General features: G+C 36.0%; 1 protein-coding gene across 1 annotated transcript; it reads left to right on the forward strand.

The window, feature by feature from the left end:
• The first annotated feature begins 13228 nt into the window (after positions 1–13228).
• LOC107817975 (transcription activator GLK1) lies at positions 13229–18004 on the forward strand. The gene is made up of 6 exons (XM_016643875.2): positions 13229–14129; positions 14440–14580; positions 15228–15596; positions 16228–16284; positions 16462–16599; positions 17353–18004. Exons 1-6 carry the CDS (start codon positions 13608–13610, stop codon positions 17500–17502), a joined length of 1377 nt encoding a protein of 458 aa, XP_016499361.1. The 5' UTR covers positions 13229–13607; the 3' UTR covers positions 17503–18004.
• Positions 18005–21062: the final 3058 nt, after the last annotated feature.

The following is a 21062-nucleotide window of genomic DNA, read 5'->3' on the forward strand; positions in this document are numbered from 1 at the left end:
ACCTGTTTACTTCTATTGTATCTGTCTTGTTGGATCACTAGTAAGTGTTGCTGTCGACCCCTCGTCACTACTTCTCTGAGGTTAGGCTAGATACTTATTGGGTACGCGTTGATTTACGTACTCATGCTACACTTGTTGCACTTTTTGTGCAGATAAATACATGTCTGGTGGTCTTTTGGGCGCAGAGGCACGGCTATTGTGGGGACTTTACCGTGAGTTGCATTTCATGTCACGATCCGCAGTCTGCAGAGTCTCCATCAGAGTTATTTATATTCCCTTGTCTAATTTCTATTCAAGACAGATGTTGTATTTTATTATATTTTCTAGTTGATGCTCATGCACTTGTGACACCGAATTTTGGGGGTTCCTACGGGTTGTTCGTTGTTGTAATTGTGTAAATATTATCACTTACTCTGTAAAAATCTATGTCATACGATTTAATTAAAGAAAAATTTTGATTTCAATTACTAAAATAAGTAAGTGAGTTGATAGATACCGTTGACTTGCCTGGCGGCAGTATTAGACGGCATCACGACCTTTAGCAGATTTTGGGTTGTGATATTTGCCATGAGCAACTGATCCAAAAATCTAGAAAAAGTATTAAACAAAGAATTAAGCGAAGTTTGGTAGGAGCAACTTAAATAAATATATAGAGAATGAATTAAGTAAAGAGTCTACGAACCGTTTTCTTCCATTTGATGTATATGCTTATCATGAAATAGGAACCCGCCAAAGAAGCTCCAAGAAAGCATTAATTTCTCTTTTATTGAACTAACATTCTTGATCATTTATCACAAGTAAAGAAGGTTGCATGATTTATACTTTCTTCATTAACTCTTAACGTTGAATTGAAATGACTGACTACGAAAAGATGCAAGCAACAAAAATAACTCTAATTTAGTAAATAATCTGATACACCCCTTCAAATAAAAATTACACCCCTTCAAATAAATTTAGTAATAATTATTTATTTTTAATAAGTAGATATTTCGGTTATTTAGAAGGGTAATCTGGTAATTTAATTTTTAACTTTTGAAGTTCCCACTTTTATAATAATATAGATAGATATTGATATATATTATATTGCATGTTATCAGACATTATTTCAACAATATCATAACTGGATCCATGTCTAAGCATTTATGTTGAATTATTACTTCCTAGACTGGGTGGGAATTGGTACTTTGGTTTTTTTAACAGTACACGAGGAAGAAAGCAAAAAACCCACATTCACTTTGATTTATTCATACATGATGTCTATTCAAATTAATCAATTTAATTATAGAAATTACCATGCAAATATATAACATATTACTTCCATAGTTATGTAATTAAAATTTATAAGTAAAACAAGTTCAATATGCATGCATGCCATATGAAATTTAGCAATTTATTTGTCCACCATTAGACTTCGTAATCTAATACCATTATTTATGTAGTTAGGAAAAAGTCTATTTCTGTACTTAAAGCCTAATGGAGCTCCAACTGAGGATAATTTTAAATTATAATCAAAAGTTAGAAAAAAAAATTGAACTTTTTTCTCGAAAGTTTTGAACACGTGGAAGTTGGAACTCACTTATTTCAGTCTAAAGATTCATAATCGCAAGTGTATACCAAGCGATTTTCTAATGGCGGACCAAATAGAACAATTTCAAAAAATACTAAGGCAATTTGAACTTTTTCTCAAGTTTATGTGTATGTAAAACATTTATGTCGCAATTATTCGCGTGATGTAAAAACTAAGTGAGGTGCAAAAAAAATCTTCTCCTTTCAAGATGGAACCCTCTACTTTGACAGTTTGACATTCCTCGCCAGAAATCAGTTCCAAAAAAATATCGTTAAATATAATGAAGTCTTGAGAAGGGGATAAGATAGGATTAAGGTCACAATGTGAACGATAATACAAGGTTGAACGACTTTCAGAAACACATCTCTGTCCGAATTCTAATTTCTATACACCTTATAATTAATATACATTTTTCATAAGTCATCCATGTTAGCCCCAAGGTTTCACGTATTGATTTTGATAATACCAAACCAACATAAGTTTTAATCAAAAAATATTTAGTTGTGTGAATTTACTTTTGACAAGTTAAATGAAGAAGGATTTGATTGGATTATTAATTCAAGTACATAAATCAAGAGGCAAGAATTAAGGGCAAAATGAGATATTCATTACGCCAAAGATGGAAGCTTAAGCACCGGAGGCAGAAGATTCAATACAAGGAAGGTTCTTACTTACAACAATCAAGAAAGATATTGAAAAGGTCCAAGGTTGATATTTTACTCAATAAAGGAGACAAAAGATATATTAAGATCTTCTCAAAAGGAAATCATTTTCATTGTGAAAATAATAAATGGCCATTAATATCTTCATATTGGAAGAAAAAAGTCCAGATCCAAAGTCAAAGAAGAAGATATTGAAACTCTCTTGGGTTGTCTAAATAACCTGTCATAAGAAGAAGCGCGCTCAATTTTCAACAAAGTGATACAACAAGAAGGTGGTCCAAAAGGAATAAGAAATCCTGGAAAAAGAAAGAAGATTGCACAAGGAAAAGTTATTCGGAAAGAAATCTCAAACATGGTCACGGTTTAGAAGAGATTAGCACAAAATGTTGGAAGGATGCCAAACCAAGAGGAAGAAGGACAAGATCAATGGGTCAATCAATACACTAGGAAAATAACATAAAGATCCTGCAAGGGAAGAAAGCAAAATACTAGAAGGCAAATTCAAAATAGGTGATCTTGTACAAAAGGAAAGAAGATAGCTAATATTCTAAGAAGAATTCTGCAAGTTCCTACATAGGCATGAATAAAGGAGATGTCAGTGTTGAGTTATAAAAGGAATGAGATCAATTATTAAAGAATCTTTGTTATAAAAGGAATGGGATCAATTATTAAAGAATCATTCCTTAAATCAAGATTCTCTCCTAATGAGATAAAAAAGACCAAGTCCAAGTATGGTAAGAATCGTCAAAGGTCTGCCATCTAATATAGAGGAGATTTGTAATTCAAGTACACTTTCAAGCAATCAATTTATGGCAAGGGAATTAAGGATGCTACTGCTATAAAAGAAATTTTATTCAACGGTCAAATCTCCAAAAGGAACCAAGCACTTCAATTATGAGAAAAATCAGTAAACCATATCAAGGAAGATCTTCAACAAATATGAACTGGTGATACTGCATCAAGAGGAACAACTATTTAAAGAAACAGTTGAAGACACTTCTCAGTACCAGCTTCACAGACAGCTTTTCTGATGGGTTCCATCTTATTCAATAGCCAAAGTAATAGGCATGTGCCTAAGGAAAATTTCTTTGGTTTGGTAGCCAACTTTGTTGAATTTCTTTAGTTTAGTAGCCAACTTTGTTGAATTTCTTTGGGTTGGTAGCCAACTTTGTTGAATTTCTTTGGGTTGGTAGCCAACTTTGTTGAATTGTCAACATTGAAGAAAAATAAGGAAAAATGTATGCAAATTATCAAATATATTAGGCTTTAGAGAGTGAGGCTTTGGTTATAAAGGAGAGCTTCAACTCTCATTTCCACAGACCAACAAAGAGAGAAAGAAAGAGTGGGGTTTCACAGACAAGGTATAAGAAAATAATCTGTGAGAAAAATAGAGAGTGAGCGATATTGTGTGAGGTGAGAATATCAAAAGAGGGTTATTTCTTTTGAGTGTTGTAGTGGTCTTTGGAGTATTTTACTCGGACCGACAAAGTGTAAAATTCCTTGCTATAGTGATATCAGTTTCTCGTCTAGGGGCAGTGGTTTTTTCCCTTATTCAAAGGGTTTTTCACGTAAACATCTTGGTGTCATTGTCACTCTTTTTCTTGCTAATTACCGTATCTTGTTGCTACGTGATTATTTCGCTTTTATTACTGTGAATATTATTTTTGTAGGGGGTTTATTCCCAACAACTGGTATCAGAGCACAGGTTCTGCTCGTTCACAGAAATACTATTCACTGTCGGTGGTACTATACTCGGTGAAAAATAAAAATATCCGGAGTAAAGTATGAGGTAGAAAAATTTATTGGAGACAGCGGTTTCTCAACATGGCAAAGAAGGATGAGAGATCTGCTCATCCAACAAGGATTACACAAGGTACTAGATGCTGATGCCAAAATGCCTGATACCATGAAAGCTGAGGATTGTGCTGACTCAGATGAAAGGGCAGCTAGTGCAATCAGGTTACACTTATCAGATGATGTGGTAAATAACATCATTGATGAAGACCCCGCACGTGGCATTTGGGCAAGGTTGGAAAGCCTATACATGTCCAAAACGCTAACAAATAAATTGTACATGAAGAAGCAACTATACGCCCTACACATGGGTGAAGGTACGAATTTTTTGTCACATTTAAATGTGTTTAACGGACTAATCACACAACTCGCCAATCTCGGAGTGAAAATAGAGGAAGAAGATAAAGCCATCTTGTTGTTGAACTCGTTGCCATCTTCGTACGATAATCTGGCAACAACCATCCTACACGGTAAGACTACCATTGAGTTGAAAGATATCATATCGGCTCTTTTACTCAATGAGAAGATGAGAAAGAAGCCTGAAAGTCAAAGACATGCTCTCATCACAGAAGGTAAAGGCATGAGTTATCAAAGGAGTTCCAGCAACTATGGTAGATCTGGAACTCGTGGAAAGTCTAAGAACCGATCCAAATCAAGAGCTAGAAATTGCTATAATTGTGATCAACCAGGTCACTTCAAAAGAGATTGCCCAAATTCAAGGAAGGGCAAAGGTGAAACTAGTGGCCAGGAGAATGACGACAACACAACCTCCATGGTGCAAAACAATAATAATGTTGTCCTGTTTATAAACGAGGAAGAGGAATGCATGCACTTATCAGGTCCAGAGTCAGAATGGGTGGTTGATACATCAGCATCTTACCATGCCACACCGGTAAGAGATCGTTTTTGCAGATATGTAGTAGGTGATTTCGGCCTTGTGAGAATAGATAACACAAGTTACTCAAAGATTGCGGGGATTGGTGACATTTGTATCAAGACAAATGTCGAATGCACATTGGTTCTAAAGGATGTGCGACATGTACCTAATTTGGGGATGAACTTGATCTCGGGAATTGCTTTAGACCGAGATAGATACGAGAACTATTTTGCAAATCAAAAGTGGAGACTCACCAAGGGATCATTGGTGATTGCAAAGGGAGTTGCTCATGGCACGTTGTACAGGACAAATGTAGAAATATGCCAGGGTGAATTGAATGCGGCACAAGATGAGATTTCTGCAGATTTGTGGCACAAAAGAATGGGTCATATGAGCGAGAAAGGATTGTAGATTCTTGCCAAGAAATCACTCATTTCTTATGCCAAAGGTACAACAGTAAAACCCTATGACTATTGTTTATTTGGTAAGAAGCATAGAGTCTCATTTCATACATCGTCTGAAAGAAAATTAAACATACTTGATTTGGTATATTCTGATATTTGTGGTCCAATGAAAATTGAATCGATGAGCGGTAATAAATATTTTATTACTTTTATTGATGTTGCTTCACGAAAATTATGGGTTTATATTTTGAAAACCAAAAATCATGTGTTTCAAGTTTTCCAGAAATTTCATGCTATGGTGGAAAGGGAGACAGGCCGAAAGCTAAAGCGTATCCGAAGTGACAATGGAGGTGAGTACACTTCAAGGGAATTTGAAGAGTATTATTCGAACCATGGGATCAGACATGAAAAGACAGTTCCTGGAACCCCACAACACAATGGCGTAGCCGAAAGGATGAACCGCACCATTGTGGAGAAGGTGAGAAGCATGCTCAGAATGGCTAAACTGCCTAAGTCATTCTGGGGTGAAGCAGTTCAGATAGCCTGTTACCTGATCAATAGGAGCCCATCAGTTCCGTTGGCGTTTGACATCCCAGAGAGAGTTTGGACCAACAAGGATGTATCATACTCGCATGTGAAGGTGTTCGGTTGCAAAGATTTTGCACATGTACCAAATGAGCAGAGAACAAAGCTGGATGATAAATCTTTTCCTTGCATATTCATCGGATATGGAGATGAAGAATTCAGATACACAGATTGTGGGATCCCGTAAAGAAGAAGGTCATCAGAAGCAGAGATGTAGTCTTCCAAGAAAGTGAAGTTGGAACTGCTGATGATATGTCAGAGAAGGACAAGAATGGTATTATTCCTAACCTTGTTACTATTCCTTCTACTTCTAATAATCCCACAAGTGCAGAAAGTACGGCCGACGAGGTTGCCGAGCAGGGGGAGCAACCTGGTGAGGTTATTGAGCAGGGGGAGCATCTTGATGATGATGTCGAGCAAGTGGATCACCCCACTCAGGGAGAAGAACAACCTCAACCTCAACCTCTCAGGAGATCAGAAAGGCCAATGGTAGAGTCATGCAGGTACCCTTCCATGTATTATGTCCTCATCAGTGATGAGGGGGAGCCAGAAAGTCTTAAGGAGGTGATGTCCCATCCAGAAAAGAATCAGTGGATGAAAGCCATGCAAGATGAGATGGAATCTTTGCAGAAAAATGACACGTACAAGCTGGTTAAACTTTCAAAGGGTAAAAGACCACTAAAATGTAAGTGGGTCTTTAAACTCAAGAAAGATGGAAATGGCAAGCTGGTCAGATACAAAGCTCGATTGGTGGTAAAAGGCTTCGAGCAGAAGAAAGGTATTGATTTTGACGAAGTTTTCTCACCTGTTGTCAAAATGACTTCTATTCGAACAATCTTGAGCTTAGCAACTAGCCTATATCTTGAAGTGGAGCAGTTGGACGTGAAATTTGCATTTCTTCATGGAGATTTGGAAGAGGAGATCTATATGGAGAAGCCAAAAGGATTTGAAGTAGTTAAAAGGAAACATATGGTATGCAAACTGAATAAGAGTCTTTATGGATCGAAGCAGGCACCAAGACAGTGGTACAAGAAGTTTGACTCGTTCATGAAAAGTCAAACTTACATAAAGACATATTCTGATCCATGTGTATACTTCAAAAGATTTTCTGAAAATAACTTTATTATATTGTTGTTGTGTGTGAATGACATGTTAATTATAGGAAAAGACAAGGGGCTAATCGCAAAGTTAAAGGGAGATTTGTCCAAGTAATTTGATATGAAGGACTTGGGCCCAACACAACAAATTCTGGGTATGAAGATAGTTCGAGAGCGAACAAGTAGAAAATTGTGGCTGTCTCAGGAGAAGTACATTGAATGTATACTAGAACGCTTCAACATGAAGAATGCTAAGCCAGTCAGCACACCTCTTGATAGTCATCTAAAGTTGAGCAAGAATATGTGTCCTAAAAGTGTAGAGGAGAAAGGAAACATGGCTAGAGTTCCTTATTCTTCAGCAGTCGGAAGCTTGATGTATGCAATGGTATGCACCAGACGTGATATTGCTTATGCAGTTGGTGTTGTTAGCAGATTCCTTGAAAATCCTAGAAAGGAACATTGGGAAGCAGACAAGTGGATACTCAGGCTGAGAGGTACCACGGGAGATTGTTTGTGCTTTGGAGGATCTCATCCAATCTTGAAGGGCTATACAAATACTGATATGGCAGGTGACATTGATAACAAAAAATCCACTGCTGGATATTTGTTTATATTTTCAGGGGGAGCTATATCATGGCAGTCTAAATTGCAGAAGTGTGTTGCACTTTCAACAACTGAAGTAGAGTACATTGCCGTTACAGAAGTTGGCAAAGAGATGGTATGGCTCAAGCGGTTTCTTCAAGAGCTCGAATTGCATCAAAAGGAGTATGTCGTCTATTGTGACAGTCAAAGTGTAATAGACTTGAGCAAGAACTCCATGAACCATGCAAGAACAAAGCATATATATGTGAGATATTATTGGATTCGTGAGCGAGTGGAGAACGAATCTTTACAGGTCAAAAAGATTCACACCAGTGAAAATTCTGCCGATATGTTGACCAAGGTGGTACCAAGAGACAAGTTCGAGCTATGCAAAGAACTTGTCGGCATGCACTCAAACTAGAAGACAATACTACCTCCTCTAGATGAATGAGACTGGAGGGGGAGATTGATGGGTTCCATCTCATTCAATAGCCAAAGTAATAAGCATGTGCCTAAGAAAAATTTCTTTGGTTTGGTAGCCAACTTTGTTGAATTCCTTTGGTTTGGTAGCCAACTTTGTTGAATTTCTTTGGGTTGGTAGCCAACTTTGTTGAATTGTCAACATTGAAGAAAAAGAAGAAAAAGTGTATGCAAATTGTCAAATATAGTAGGCTTTAGAGAGTGAGGCTTCGACTATAAGTGAGGTTTCACAGACAAGGTATAAGAAAATAGTCAGTGAGAAAAATAGAGAGTGAGCGATATTGTAGTGAGGTGAGAATATCAAAAGAGGGTTATTTCTTTTGAGAGTTGTTGTAGTCTTTGGAGTATTTTACTCGGACCTAAAAAGTGTAAAATTCCTTACTATAGTGATATCAGTTGCTCGTCTCGGGGCCGTGGTTTTTTTTTTATTCAAAAGATTTTCCACGTAAAAATCTTGGTGTCATTGTCACTCTTTTTCTTGCTAATTATTGTATCTCGGTGCTACGTGATTATTCTGCTTTTATTACTGTGAATATTATTTTTGTAGGGGGTTTATTCCCAACATTTCCTACTCTTTCTACACCTTAGTCAAGCACTGTATTCCTAAGTTTACAAGTGTCATAAAAGATAAAGAGAAAGAGAAAAATACTGAGAGGTTGAGTCATTGTTCGTTTCTTTGGTGAGCGAGTAAAAACCAAAGTGTCGTTGTTGGTGAGCGAGTAAAAATCAACTCTTATACGTTGTTGGTGAGCGTGTCAAAACCAATCCTTGCTCGTTGTTGGTGAGCGAGTGAAAACCAACCTTGTAAACGTTGGTGGTGAACGCTGAAAATCACAAAGGCTGTACATATTCAAATTACAAAGAGCTCAAAGAGATAACCTCCTTGTAAGCCAAGGAGACTGGATTAGGATACCATATTGGTTCTGAACCAGTATAAAAATTTCTGGTGTCATTTACCTTATCGCTCTCATACTATATTTTGTGCTTTTACTGTTTGTTGTGATTTATATTTACTTAAATCGAAAGGACTAACAGTTTCGTGTAGGTTGTCTCCATATCAGTCGACTAAGTCTAAATATAGTTGACGAATTTTTAATAGGCGTACAATTCACCCCTCTCCTCTTGTACTTTCACTCCATAACATTTAGAAGAAAATTTTATTCATATTCGGCACCTATATCAAATTGTAGAATACAATATATGTATTTTCATAGATAAAGTTATCACTTAATCATGATTAAGTCACATGTATTTTCACTATAATTTATAATTTATAACTGTATGAAGTAAAATTGGTTAATAACATATGGTCGAATGGTAACATGACACGTGAAATCGAAGATAAGCAAAGGACGAGTCATGGAGCAACCAATACCGGACATAACGGGTGTGACCAGTACCAAATAAATTTCAAAAGAAACGTAGTTGACGGTAAAAGTTCAAAGGTTTGCCATTGGACAATATTCAATGAGGGAATATTCGTCATCACTAAATGAACGACCGTTGTAGAGAATATCTGCATTCAAGGCCTGTCGTTACATGTTTATAAATGATTCTTTTATTATCATTTAAGAGGGGCTTGATCCGAGAATCTTGTTTCTCTAAATAGAGTTATAAATAGCTGGGTTAGCAACCATTTTAAGGATATATGAAACTTTCCGCACACAAAAGTTTTACTTTACTATTTTTGCTCTAAATTCAGCAGCTTTTATTTTATTTTATCATTATTTACACTTTTGCTCTCGGGAACGCTGAGTTCGGAACCGGGCTTGTTATATTCTTCAATTTCAATCGTTAATTCTTAATTTTCATCCTATTTCTTTATTATTTTTGGATCAAATCAATTCGCTTGTCTATAAACCACGCAATAAATTTAACTGTACCGTTTTACGGATAAACAGTAACTGTTCAGGTTTTTTTTACCACCTTGAGGCGGTGTAGGATTTGATTCAGACCCCTATCTTATTATAACTGCTTTAATTGATATAAATACTAGAAACAAATAAATATTTGGCCGCACACACTGTATAAAAGAAGTCAAGTTTGATAGGTAGCGTATATTCGATTAAACGGGGGAGAACCTCACTGGCATGAGGTCTTGAATTGCAATGTCCGACCGCTATTATGGTTTCTTTCAAAAATGTATATCAAATCTCTGTGTAATTTATATTTGCATGGAGTTCCCCCAAAAAAATAATATTCATTTAGATCCTGAATACAGTCGTTTTGATAAATTAAAGTTATCTTAAAATATTTGAGGGCGTTTAATACGAAAAAGACATCGTTTCATTTTTTTTTCCAGACCTACAATCTTATTTATAATGATCACAAGAAGATTTATTCATCCAATTTCGTTGGTCTTATGGGAAGAGTAATGAGAAGGATATGAATGCAAAGAAAATGACTCAATAGAAAATGATATTAATCGTGCTAGCTACTATATCGTAAAACTGATTGAGACTGTTCAGTTATTAAGGCATCTTAAATGCAGGAAGTGTTTTGCTATACGACAAAGGACCAAATATACCCCTCTACTTTCGAAAATGGTTTAAGAATATCCTTCGTTATACTATTGAGTTATTTATACCCCTGCAGTCATACTTTGGGTTCAAATATACCCCTCATTTAAACGGAGGGACACGCGTCATTGTCCTGTTGGTCAATTCTAAATATCTTCTAATTAATTAAAAAGACCCATTCATCATACCCGAAAAATAACTTTTTAAAGTAATTTTTTTTTGTAAAAACTGGAAAAAACTGAAAAAACGAAAATATTTTTTTTTCCAGTTTTTACAACAAAACTGTTTTAGAAAAAACTGAAAAATATTTTCTAAAACAATGTTTTTGAAAAAAACTGAAAACAAAAAGCTTAAAATTAATTTTCTAAAGCAACTTTTTTTGTAAAAACTGAAAAAAAAGAAAATATTATTTATCCAGTTTTTACAAAAAAACTGCTTTAAAAACTAAAAAATATTTTCTAAAATATTTTTTTGTAAAAAATGAAAAAAAAAAACTAAAAAGCAAATTTCTAATGCAGTGTTTTTGTAAAAAATGAAAAAACAAATTTTTTTTTCAGTTTTTAGTTAAAAATATTTCAGTTTTTTTCAGTTTTTAATTGCTTTAGAATTTTTTTTTTTTTTTCAGTTTTTACAAAAATATTATTTTAGAAAATATTTTTCAGTTTTTTCAAAGCAGTTTTTTGTAAAAACTAGAAAAAAAATATTTTCATTTTTTTCAGTATTTAGTAAAAATATTTTTTTAGTTTTTTCCAGTTTTTACAAAAAAAAAAAAATTATTTTTCGGGTATGGATAATGAGTCTTTTAATTAATTAAGAGATATTTAGAATTGACCAACAGGATGATGATATGTGTCCCTCCGTTTAAATCAGAGGTATATTTGAACCCAAAGTAAAAATGATATTAATCGTGCTAGCTATATCGTAAAACTGATTGAGACTGTTCAGTTATTAAGGCATCTTAAAGGCAGGAAGTGTTTTGCTATAACCATTGTTTTGAGGGTGCAGAGGATGGACAAATCATTGCTTGACATCTCACCACATCTTTTGTTAGTCAATGCTATTCCAGTTTTGACTGCCAATTTTAGTTGTTGACGATGGAACACTCAAGTAACCGTTTCTTGTTATTTTTGGTTTCCCTATAATTTTCCTTTTCCATGCACATTTCATGCGCTGAGGTGGTAAGCTAGGTAGCATCGACCTCATCAAATGTCCATTTTGGACAAATTTAATAAAAGAAGGGTATATTTGAACCAATAATATTACGGACTTGGAAAACAAAATCCATTTCGTTTGCTCTCTGGAAAAGCATGTTAATATAAGCATTGTTGTCATCTTTGTTTAACACAAAGTCGCTCGCAAGTTTGCCCTGGTATGCATCAGTGAGAGTAGTGTGCGATTCTAATTAGGTTGAATTGATCGTATTTATCTAATTAATTATTTAATACGATAGACTCACTCTATTCACTTGATTTTTGGGTTATAATCATTATGTAGGAGACATAGCATTGTAATAATTATTATGTGAGTTTTCGTTTACGGAGTACTCGAATTTATCTCATTCCACACTTATATTAATCCACTATCTAGCTCGACAATAGGCTCAAGAACTACTAATTAACACTATTATTTGCATCACCCTTTTTTGTGTTATTTCATCATAAGCTCAAAAGTTGCTTCCTAACGGTAAGTGGGGAGAGGATTTATATATTAGCTAATTACCATCATATTCATGTCATAAATAATGGCAAAGGGCCAAATATCCCTATACTATGAGAAAAGATTTAAATATACCGTTTGTTATACTTTGGGTCCAAATATACCTCTGATGTAATATTATTGATTCAAATATACCCCTTTTCTATTAAGTTTGTCCAAGGTAGACATCCAATCCTATGTGGTATTGACATTTGATGAGGTGGATGCCACATGACATGCCACCTCAGTGCCCCTAATCTATATATAAAAGACTAAAATTTAAAATACAATATTTTTTATGGTAGCGGTAATGAGGGTTAAAACTAAAATAGAAGGGAGGGGTAGAATGGGTTAGAGGCGGTGAAGTGGCAAACCATGTGGCATCCACCTCATCAAATGTCAGTGTCACATAGGATTGAATGCCCACTTTGGACAAACTTAACAGAAGATGAATATATTTGAACCAATAATATTACGAAAGTGATATATTTGGACTCAAAGTATAACAATAAATAAGTTTAAACCTTTTCTCGTGATATAGGGGCATTTGGCCCTTTGCCGCATAAATAATCACAATATTAATTTAGTTTAGAGTCTTTTCGGCTTTGACAATTCAACTCACAAAAAAAATCAAAGGTCTCTTTTCCAGTAAAAGTTTCTATATAACATACAAACTTAATTCTATAAGCGAGAATGTTATTGTAATTAAAGCAAACACATGTTGAGAATGCAATATGACCAAATACATGACAATATCCTTTTTCTTTTTACTGTTTCAACAGATATAGATGAGCTCATAATACATATATAAATCCACTTCCAGCACAGCCCTACCACGTCTGACTTGACTGTCATCAACTTGCAACCTTTCATCCCTTAGGCTCTCTCAATTTAATACTAAAAGATATCTAATAAAACAGCTCACCAACACTTTCTATAGATTTATTTCTATGTCAAAAAAAGACCATCCACAAACCCCTTTAATACTGAAAACAAATATTTATTTCTATACTAGCACAAGACAAAACAAAAAGAAAATTACAAATCTTAGAGACGCCCCCTTTACACAAGTTGTGGTGTAGATTAAATCTTTCGCTCTCCACGCTCCCTATACTTACACTAGTACTACTACTATTTCAACAACAAAAAGAAAATAAGAAGACATTTCTCAAAATCAAACACAAACCATTTTCGGCATATACTCCCCACAACCAAACCATTTTCCTCAGTTTAAGGCTTAACTAATTAATTGTCTTTTTTATTTGTGTTCCAGTTTTGGCATGCAACGTTAAATTCACGTAACTGCAGTTCAAATAATTACGTGTTTGGTTATTGTGTTATTGTAATGCTTGCTGTGTCATCTTTGAGTAACACAACGAACAAAGATGAAAGGGGTAACGAGATGGAAAGTTTCACGATCGGAGGAGGTGACGATTTTCCAGATTTTATGGGTGAGAATTTGCTCGACAGTATTGATTTTGATGACCTTTTTGTTGGGATCAACGACGGAGATTTGCTACCAGATTTGGAGATGGACGCAGAGATTTTTGCTGAATTTTCAGTTAGTAGTGGCGATGAATCTGATGTGAACAACTATAATATCTCTACTCCTACTACTATAAAAAATGTAGAACAAGAGAGTTGTTTAAGAAAAGAGGAAGTGGAAAAAACATCATCAGTTTCAGCTTCAGATCTTGGTTCGGGGTTAACGAGCCTGAATTATCAGGGAGATGAAATTGTGAGTACTCAAAAGAGTGAAGAATCTGCACCACCAGTGAATCAGAATCCTTTGCATAAAGAAAGTGATAAAGGCAAAAAGTCATCTGCTCAATCCAAAAATAATCCTCAAGGGAAGAGGAAAGTTAAGGTAAAGAGAAAAAGAAGATCGAAAATTTTAATCATTTTTTCGACCTTTGATAAATAGGAAATGACTAATTTTCAAATAACCTAACTCTCTTTCATATTTATGGAATTTCACAAATGGGAAGCAAACCTCACGAGAAATCGTGGGTGTCTACAAATCCTATATTAGAAACGCAGAATATTTGACAGTAAAGTTAGGAGATACTACTATGTTTTATTTACATTGTTACGAATCTAAAAGAAGTTTCTTTTAATTTATTTTTATGGCTTGAGTTTTGGTGATAAAATGGGAAGTTTTCTTGAACTGTGTGAAGGTGGATTGGACGCCAGAATTGCACAGAAGATTTGTACAAGCAGTAGAGCAGCTAGGTGTAGATAAGGCAGTTCCATCTAGAATTTTGGAAATTATGGGAATCGATTGTCTCACTCGCCATAACATTGCCAGTCATCTTCAGGTATTTAATCTTCTCTCTTCCCTTTAACTTTCGATTTAGTTTTGCACATCCCTTTTTCTTTTTTATGGTTATATAAAATGGTTCTTCCTTCTGGGCAAAGCTGTTCCACTGCATTTTGAAAGGAATAGATTAGACAATGATGAAAAGTAGGAAACTACTATTTGTATACTTTCCCTTGTTCTCTAATCCCAAAAATAAAATGGCATATTCTTTAGAGAGAGAAGCAGAATTCATCTGAAAATAGGAAGTTTTCTGCTTTGCTCAATTGGAAACACTCTAGAACACACACAAAAAAAACAACTGGATCCTCCTGGTTCAAATTTCTAAAGCATATGAATGTACTAACTTAAGTATAAAAAATGACTTGCTAAGTCGTTTATGTTACAAAAAAAGACAGCTCAGTGCCGCTATGCGCGGGATCCAGGGAAAGGTCGGACCACACGGGTATATTGTACGCATTCTTACCCTGCATTTCTGTAACGGCTTGAACTCGTAACCTCCTGGTCACGTGACTTTACCCGTTACGCCAAGACTCCCTTTCTTTGTTTGTTACAAACGTTTGGTTATAAATACTGCATCTTCAGAATTGTAGTCATCCCACGGAATATCGAGTTCAAGTAGTTTGATGGAAATTGTTGAATGTGCAGAAATATCGATCCCATAGGAAGCATTTACTTGCAAGAGAAGCCGAGGCGGCGAGCTGGAGCCAAAGAAGGCAAATCTACGGCGGTGCAGCTGCCGGAGGCGGAGGAGGAAAGAGAGAGATAAACCCATGGCCTGCGCCGACTATTGGCTTTCCTCCTCCTCCTCCAATGGCAACTCCAATGCCTCATTTTAGACCCTTACATGTATGGGGTCATCCATCTGTCGACCAATCATATATGCACATGTGGCCTAAACATTTAGCACCTTCACCTTCTCCTCACCAGCATCCATCGCCAGCTTGGCCACCTCCTTCTCATCTTCATCTTTCACCACCTGCAGATCCTTCTTTCTGGCATCCACATCATCAACGGGTGAGTTCTTTTTACTTTTTGTTTTGGTTGGTGAGTTGGGAGGGGGAAGCTCTATCTTTTAGTATTACACGTCTTGGTCTAAATGGAATAGCATTTCTATTCTGCATGTTTATGGAGTTTGAAAAATCCAAATATCTCAAAGATAGATAGATAGAAAGGGAGGGTTATCAATTTATTCTGTAAACTACCAGGGGCTCATGCTGGATAAATGATTCTGGGATGGAGCAATGAACTATATTTGATTGGGGCAGTTGACAATTGAATCCAATATGTCAACTTATAAATTAGGAAATCTAACTACATCAACTTGAATTTTTTGAGTGGAAGCAGTATATATGTTAAACTAAGTGACTATCTCGTCTGTCTAAAAGTTTGTCGTTACAAAAAGTATGATTTTAATTACTTAATTATATTATGCCTTTAACATAAAAATATTATATTGAAAATATTTAAATAAGAAAACATAAAAGAGTGTATTCTTTTGTAGAAACATAAATGAATTAACTGTAAGTGAGATACTAATAATTTTAGTAATAACAAATTTGACCTTAAAATTAAACATTTTACTAAGAAATGTTTATGTTTGACTACAAGAATAGAATGACAAATTCTCCTTTTTCTGTTGTTGCAGATACCAAATTCTCTTACCCCAGGAACTACTTACTTTCCAGCACCTATAGCACCAACGGTAACTATTCAATCAATTAATCATTAATGCTCTTTGAATTATTACTTCTAAGGAAGTATATGCAATTTAATTACTTTTGGATTTTTGTAAATACAGACCATGTGTTTCTTGGCATATATAGTACTAGTATCTTTTTTTTAAAAGTTTGGCTTATATAGTCAGAATAAATTGATGCAGAGATATCATGCTCCTCATCCAGTCCCAGGCATTCCACCCCCTGCCGCCATGTACAAAGTAGACCCCGGCATTGGCGTTCGAACTGCCGTCGCCGGAGCTGGACAGCCTCTTCCCAAACCTCCTTGTGACTTTCATCCTGTATGCCCTCTCTCTCTCTCCCCCCTTAATTAGCTTCTCTCATGATTCTTGATTTAGTTCATGCATTGTACAAATTGTTAAAAATAAGAAAGTACGTACATTAATTTTATTTACTTGGTCACTTTAAACGGACCATGCACTTGAATGAATGCCTTTTCACTCCAGCATCATGCTCATGCAATAGGTTAATATGTTTAATGAATTTGTACTTCTTATTGTACCCAAAATGAGGTTCAATTCTTACTTAGTCAAGGTAGATATAAATGCATACTAAGATTGAACGACGGTTCTAAAATATGACACTTGCAACACTTTTGGTACACAGCTCCATGTGCATGTATATATACAATTTATTACTCCTATTAGCTACTTTAAGCATAGAATTTAACTTTTATACACCAATAGTACCCAAAAAAATATTGACTAAGGGTAACTTTTCATAATAATTGAGATTAGTAATCTGAAAAATGAAGCATGTGACATACTATAATTGTTTAAAACATTAATAATACAAAAATCATTTATAGCATCACATATAAGCTAAATCCTTAAGCATACATAGTCAAGATCGTTTCTATTCGCTAAACTTGGTACATATTATTTTCCGTTTAGGTCATTGTTGTCTATTGAAGTAGGTGTCATTGTTTTAGTGCTCATGTTCGAGAATTTTTTTAAGGTATATTTGCTCAGTACGTTAATTTCATTTCGAAGCTTTCAATATGTTTTACTAACATATTTGTGAATAATTGACAGTCAAAGGAGAGCATAGATGCGGCTATTGGAGATGTTTTATCAAAGCCATGGCTGCCACTTCCCCTCGGACTGAAACCTCCCGCTGTAGACAGTGTGTTGGGAGAATTACAGCGTCAAGGGGTACCTAAAATACCACCAACTTGTGCATAGAGTTATTGAGGCAGTGCATTCAGACTCCAGAGGGTCTCCTATAACCCAAGCGCTATAATCTGCATGGACAACTCACGTGCTGCACAGACAACTCACGTGCTATAATATCATATCAGAATCCGCATAGAAAACTCACGTGCTGAGGTACAATACCCACAAATAGGCCATCAGCCTCATAGCAAAGCCGGTGGAATTTTTTGGGGTTCTCTTACACCAAGAAACCCTTCAATTCGACGACATTTCCTGCACGTAGAGATGAAGATGAATTAAATCTGTCATCACCATCATCTATAATGCAGTTTTTTCCCTCATATATCAGAAAACTTTTTTTTTTTTTTTTTGTTTCTTAACTTTGTTGTCCTACTTTGTTCTTGTTTCGTTATGTGCAAGGACATGCTTTAACTTAACAATGGGGTTTGCACATGCATGAACTGATATATCTTTTTGTGATGATGTAATCACCGGTTTGAGAATTCTAATAATAGCGAGAGCTTCTTGTAAACTTGCTCCAAGGTTTTCTTCTTCAATTCCTACCTTTATTTGTGCATTGACTCTCTGATATTAATTATTTGAATAATGCATGTAATATTTTTCTTTTCTGAGTACCAAACTACACTCAAAATCCACATGCATTATACCGGGCATGCACACAAATGAACGAGAGATATAGTTAAAAGAGAAAGGAACTCTTCAAGCAATCTTACTTTACGAAATAAATATTCAAGAAAAAGGCGAGAAAGAATGCACAAGTTAAAATACTAGCTAGATTACTCCATGCATGAATATGAATATCGGGTAATTTGAGCTCATAGATGTCTTTCAAATTAAGCCGACCATAACTGACGTAAAAGTCATGCACATGGAGCTATTATGTTGCATAGAATCAACGAGGTATATACCCAAAAAAAAAACTTTTGGAGCCTCAGAAAAAAACAAGAACAAAATATGGCTAGCTAGGGTACATTTAGGTGGACTGTTGTAATCATCATGCATCATATCTACTATTTTAGAGTTTGAACCAGACATAAGTAGGGGATTGAATTGTGTTTTATCCTATTAACCCGATTTCAAAGAACCTGGTCTTAGAACTAAGCAGCTAGACACAAACAAAAATAATTGCAGAATTTAAACGATACAGAGATTTTTTATGTGAAAAACCTCATTGCTCAAGAGAGTAAAAACCACAACCTTAATATTGGCTTAAAAGGGTTAAATTTGACTTGAGTCAACATTTGTGATAAACGAACTCGAAACCGTGATTTGACGGTCCCAATAGAATCGTATAATGATTTTGGACTTGGGCGTATGTTCAGATTGGGTTTTGGATGACCCGGGAGCATTTCAGCGCATAAAGTTGAAAGTTGGCGCATTTAAGGTTTTTTAAGTTCTTTAAATTTGGTTTGAAGAAGGACTTGGTGTTATCGAGGTCGATTGGAATTCCGAGCCTGGGAATAGTTTCGTATGGTGATTTAAGACTTGCACGCAAAATTTGGTGTCATTCTGAGTAGTTTAAGTATGATTCGGTGCGTTCGGAGTAGGTTGGAAGAGCTTGAAATTCATAAGTTGATTCTATTTGGTTTTGGGTTGTGATTCTTAGTTTTAATGTTATTTTTTGTGTTTCGAGAGGTCGAGCAGGTCCGTAGTATGTTTACAAACTTGTTGGTATGCTCGGACGGGGTTCCGGGGGCCTAGGGTGAAATTCGGATCGAAAACGGATTGGAACCTTGAAATTTGGGAGTGTTGTTGCTGCTGAACCTGGTGTTTTCGCACCTGCGGAGAATTGCCGCAGGTGTGGTTGGTTCATTGCGGGTGCGAGGCTGTGGAGATGACCTGGAAGCGCAGGTGCGAGGAAAATTCCGCACCTAAGGTCGCGGATGCGGAGCGTGGCCACTGATGGGGAAATGGCTAAGGTAGCCTGGGGTCGCATAAGCGGACTTGTTCCGCAGGCGCCTGCCCGCAAGAGTGGAGGAAAATTCGCAGAAGCGGATGGGGGCCAGTGTGGGCAAGGTCGCAGGTGCGTGGGGAAAGCCGCAGAAGCGGGATCGCAGGTGTGGTACCCTTCCGCAGGTGCGCCCAGTGCTGGGTTGTGTGTGTTCCGCAGAAGCGGTCCTTTGCTCGTATAAGCAGCGTCACGGGTGTGACTCAAAGTCCGCAAAAGCAGAAATCGCTAGAGGCAGTGAGGGCATTTAATGTCGGGACTTAGGCAATTTTAGCTCATTTCTTTCACCTCTTGGGCGATTTTGGAGCTCTTTGAAAAGGGGTTTTCAACTAGCACTTTGAGGTAAGTAATTTCTATATGAGATGAGTTTAATACATATATTTCGGGTAGATTCTTAGCATATAAAGTGTAGAATTTGTGATTTTAGTTGAAAAATCTAGGTTTTGATAAAAAATGGGATTTAACCACAAAAATAATTATGGAATTGGGTGAAAATTATATATTTGAATTCTTGAGGTTATGGATAACAGTTATCTTCGAAAATTTCCAGATTCTGGGCACGTAGGCCCGGAGGTGAATTTTAGGAATCTTTCAATTTGGGTTGGGTAATTACTCTAATAGTTAAATTATTAACTTTTGAGCATATATTGATTAATTTATATAATATTTGACTAGTTTCAGATTGTTCGGCCCCACGTTGGGTCCTTAGAGTGAATTTGTGGTCGGAAAATGAGTTTTGAGACGAGGTAAGTTTCTTGCCTGACCTTGTAAAAGGGAATTTACTCCATAGGTGATTTAAATTACTATTTATTTCAAATTGTGAGGGCTACGTATACACGAAGTGACGAGAGTCCATGCGTAGCTACTAATCATGCTTAAGTCCGGGTAGTTTAGGACCCAAATCGTGAAATACTTGTAATGTTTGCACCCTACTTGTTAATTAAATTGCCTAAATTATATTGAAACTTGATAAAGGATTTGTAAAGAATGAATTTCACTTACTTGAGTTTTAGCGGGTTACTTGATCGTTAATAAAAATTATGCTTCTTTGTGTATTAGCCTTATAATAGCTCGGATATTCATAAAGTATACTCTCTTCTTGTGGAGCGGGCCAAATGTCTCGGCAGTATAATAGATGCATTTATGGTTCGTGCCGCTCGACCCTTGGCAGTGCACACATTATTCTGAATCGGGCCGTACGACCTCGGCATAAATCGTGCATGTTAATGCTTGGAGCCCGAACACACTTGATAATATTTTCATGAATTGAGAGGTTATAATTATTTAATTGCCTGAGCTTTACTTGGAATTAGGATGTGTTAGTGGAAGACTTTTGGAATGTACTATCAGTTAAGAATCATTTAATCATTGTTGCTATTTTGTTAATATTATTATTCACATTTTCTATGCTTATATAGCATTCCTGTATTTCATTGTTAGCCCATAGTAAGTGTCGATGTCGATTCCTCGTCACTACTTCTTCGAGATTAGACTGGATACTTACTGGGTACATGTTATTTATGTAGTCACGCTACACTTCTGCACTAATCGTACAGGATCTGAGGCAGGTGCATCTAGCATTCATCCCCGCGCGCACCCCCGTTACCCCGAGGTCTAGTGG

This window comes from Nicotiana tabacum, chromosome 2, assembly GCF_000715075.1.
Source record: "Nicotiana tabacum cultivar K326 chromosome 2, ASM71507v2, whole genome shotgun sequence".
Classification (NCBI taxonomy): domain Eukaryota; kingdom Viridiplantae; phylum Streptophyta; class Magnoliopsida; order Solanales; family Solanaceae; genus Nicotiana; species Nicotiana tabacum.